The sequence below is a fragment of the Colobus angolensis genome, unplaced genomic scaffold (genome assembly GCF_000951035.1).
Source record: "Colobus angolensis palliatus isolate OR3802 unplaced genomic scaffold, Cang.pa_1.0 Scaffold47, whole genome shotgun sequence".
Taxonomy (NCBI): domain Eukaryota; kingdom Metazoa; phylum Chordata; class Mammalia; order Primates; family Cercopithecidae; genus Colobus; species Colobus angolensis.
This window is the reverse complement of record NW_012118154.1, coordinates 3,857,595-3,859,218: the sequence shown is the minus strand read 5'-3', so window position 1 is coordinate 3,859,218 and position 1,624 is coordinate 3,857,595. Positions and strand designations below refer to the sequence as shown.

The 1,624-nt window shown below is 52.0% G+C and overlaps 1 protein-coding gene across 1 annotated transcript in view; it reads right to left on the bottom strand.

Moving 5' to 3' along the window:
• The window catches only part of DNAH2 (dynein, axonemal, heavy chain 2), a 124,488-nt gene that overhangs the window by 64,417 nt on the left and 58,447 nt on the right, over positions 1-1,624 (bottom strand). The window contains 3 exon segments of the mRNA XM_011958636.1: positions 114-444; positions 541-644; positions 1,087-1,275. Of these exon segments, the coding sequence (XP_011814026.1) occupies positions 114-444; positions 541-644; positions 1,087-1,275 (624 nt within the window).

Genomic DNA, 1,624 nt, shown 5'->3' with positions numbered 1-1,624 from the left:
GCCAGCCGCGGTGGTTCACGCCTGTAATCCCAGCTACTCAGGAGGCTGAGGCAGGAGAATTGCTTGAACCCGGGAGGCGAAGGTTGCAGTAAGCCGAGATCACACCACTACACTCCAAAAAAAAAAAAAAAAGAATTATCCATGATGCAATGTCATGAAGTTACAAAGCACTGAACCAGATTTGGGTTTCAGTTTATTTTCTGGAACGAAAAGGTATTTAAGGGGCTTCTGGCACAGGGTGGCAGGATACTGACCTGAGCCAGACCTGAGTACATTCGGCCCATGGACTTGTAGTCCAGGCCCTCAGAGCAGTTGACCACAATGACATATATGCCCAGGGCCTTGCCCAGGTCCTTGACGGTCTCGGTCTTGCCCGTGCCTGCAGGGCCTTTTGGGGAGCCCCCTCGGTGCAGGTGCAATGCCGTGGTCAGTGTCATGTAACACCTGAGAATTGAGGACAGAAGCGGAGTCAGACTCCCGGACGCCTCTCAGCTTCTGTTGCCCCCACCCCAGCCACCTCATTCATCCCACACGGCAGACCTGTCCGTCAGGGGGGTGATGACAAGCCGGCCCGAGTTACCCAAGTACTCATAACTATACTGAAATTGCGTGTTGGTCTGGCGGATCATACAGTCATCAAGATCCTGGGGAAAACAGGGCAGAAAAAGAGAGAGGTGGGTTTGGAAGGAGAGTTAGAGCTGGGACAATGACTGAGAGTGGGGCTCAGAGTTGCCAGGGAGGCTGCAGTGAAGGAATCGGGGGTTCCCTTTTAGAGTTGAAAAGGGGAGTGGTTTATGGGCAAGATGGAAAATGGGTTTCATATTGCACGTCCACCCCAACCCAACGCAGCAGCTGCCTGGAGTGTTTCTGAGTCCTGTTCAAGTGACATTCATAGTGAGCCCTGACTGGGACAACTGCTTGCCACTCCTGATTGTGGGGAGGAGATGGGAGGAAGAACCGGATTAGGGTACTGGGACAGGACTAAGGGTTGGCTTAGGATATCCTTGCATTTACGGAACATGGATGCAATAAAAGCATTAGGATCCATTTTACAGTAAGAGAGTGGGGAGTTGGCCCATCTGGCACCTTCTCCCAGTAGAACCGAAGTTGGCTGAGCCAGTCAAAGGAATTGACATCCATGAGGCCACTCTTGTAAAGCTTCTCCAACACATCTCGGGCATGAATTTCTATCGTCACCAGAGCCACAATTTTAAGCCGCATGATCTTGGTCAAGTTCCCCCTGATAGCTTCTGAATACTTATTCAGGATTGACACCTGTGGCATGAGGCAGCAGGGAAGAGAGCAGACAGAGCAATGTCGCCAAAGCCCAATCACCCCTCACCCCCACCCAGCACCACTTCCAACCCAGTGCTGACCCCACCTGCTGTAACTCCTGGTAATTCTGCTCCACCGCGGACTGCCCCCACTGGACTTCCATCATAAAGCACCTTCTCTCTGGCCCTTTTCCACCAGCTCACCTCTAATTCTCACTGCTTCCTCCCTGCAATTCTAGCCCCAGACCTAACCCATACCTGCTTTTTTCTTTTCTTTTCTTTTCTTTTTTTTTTGAGACAGAGTCTCACTCTGTCGCCCAGGCTGGAGTGCAGTGGTGCGATCTCGGCTC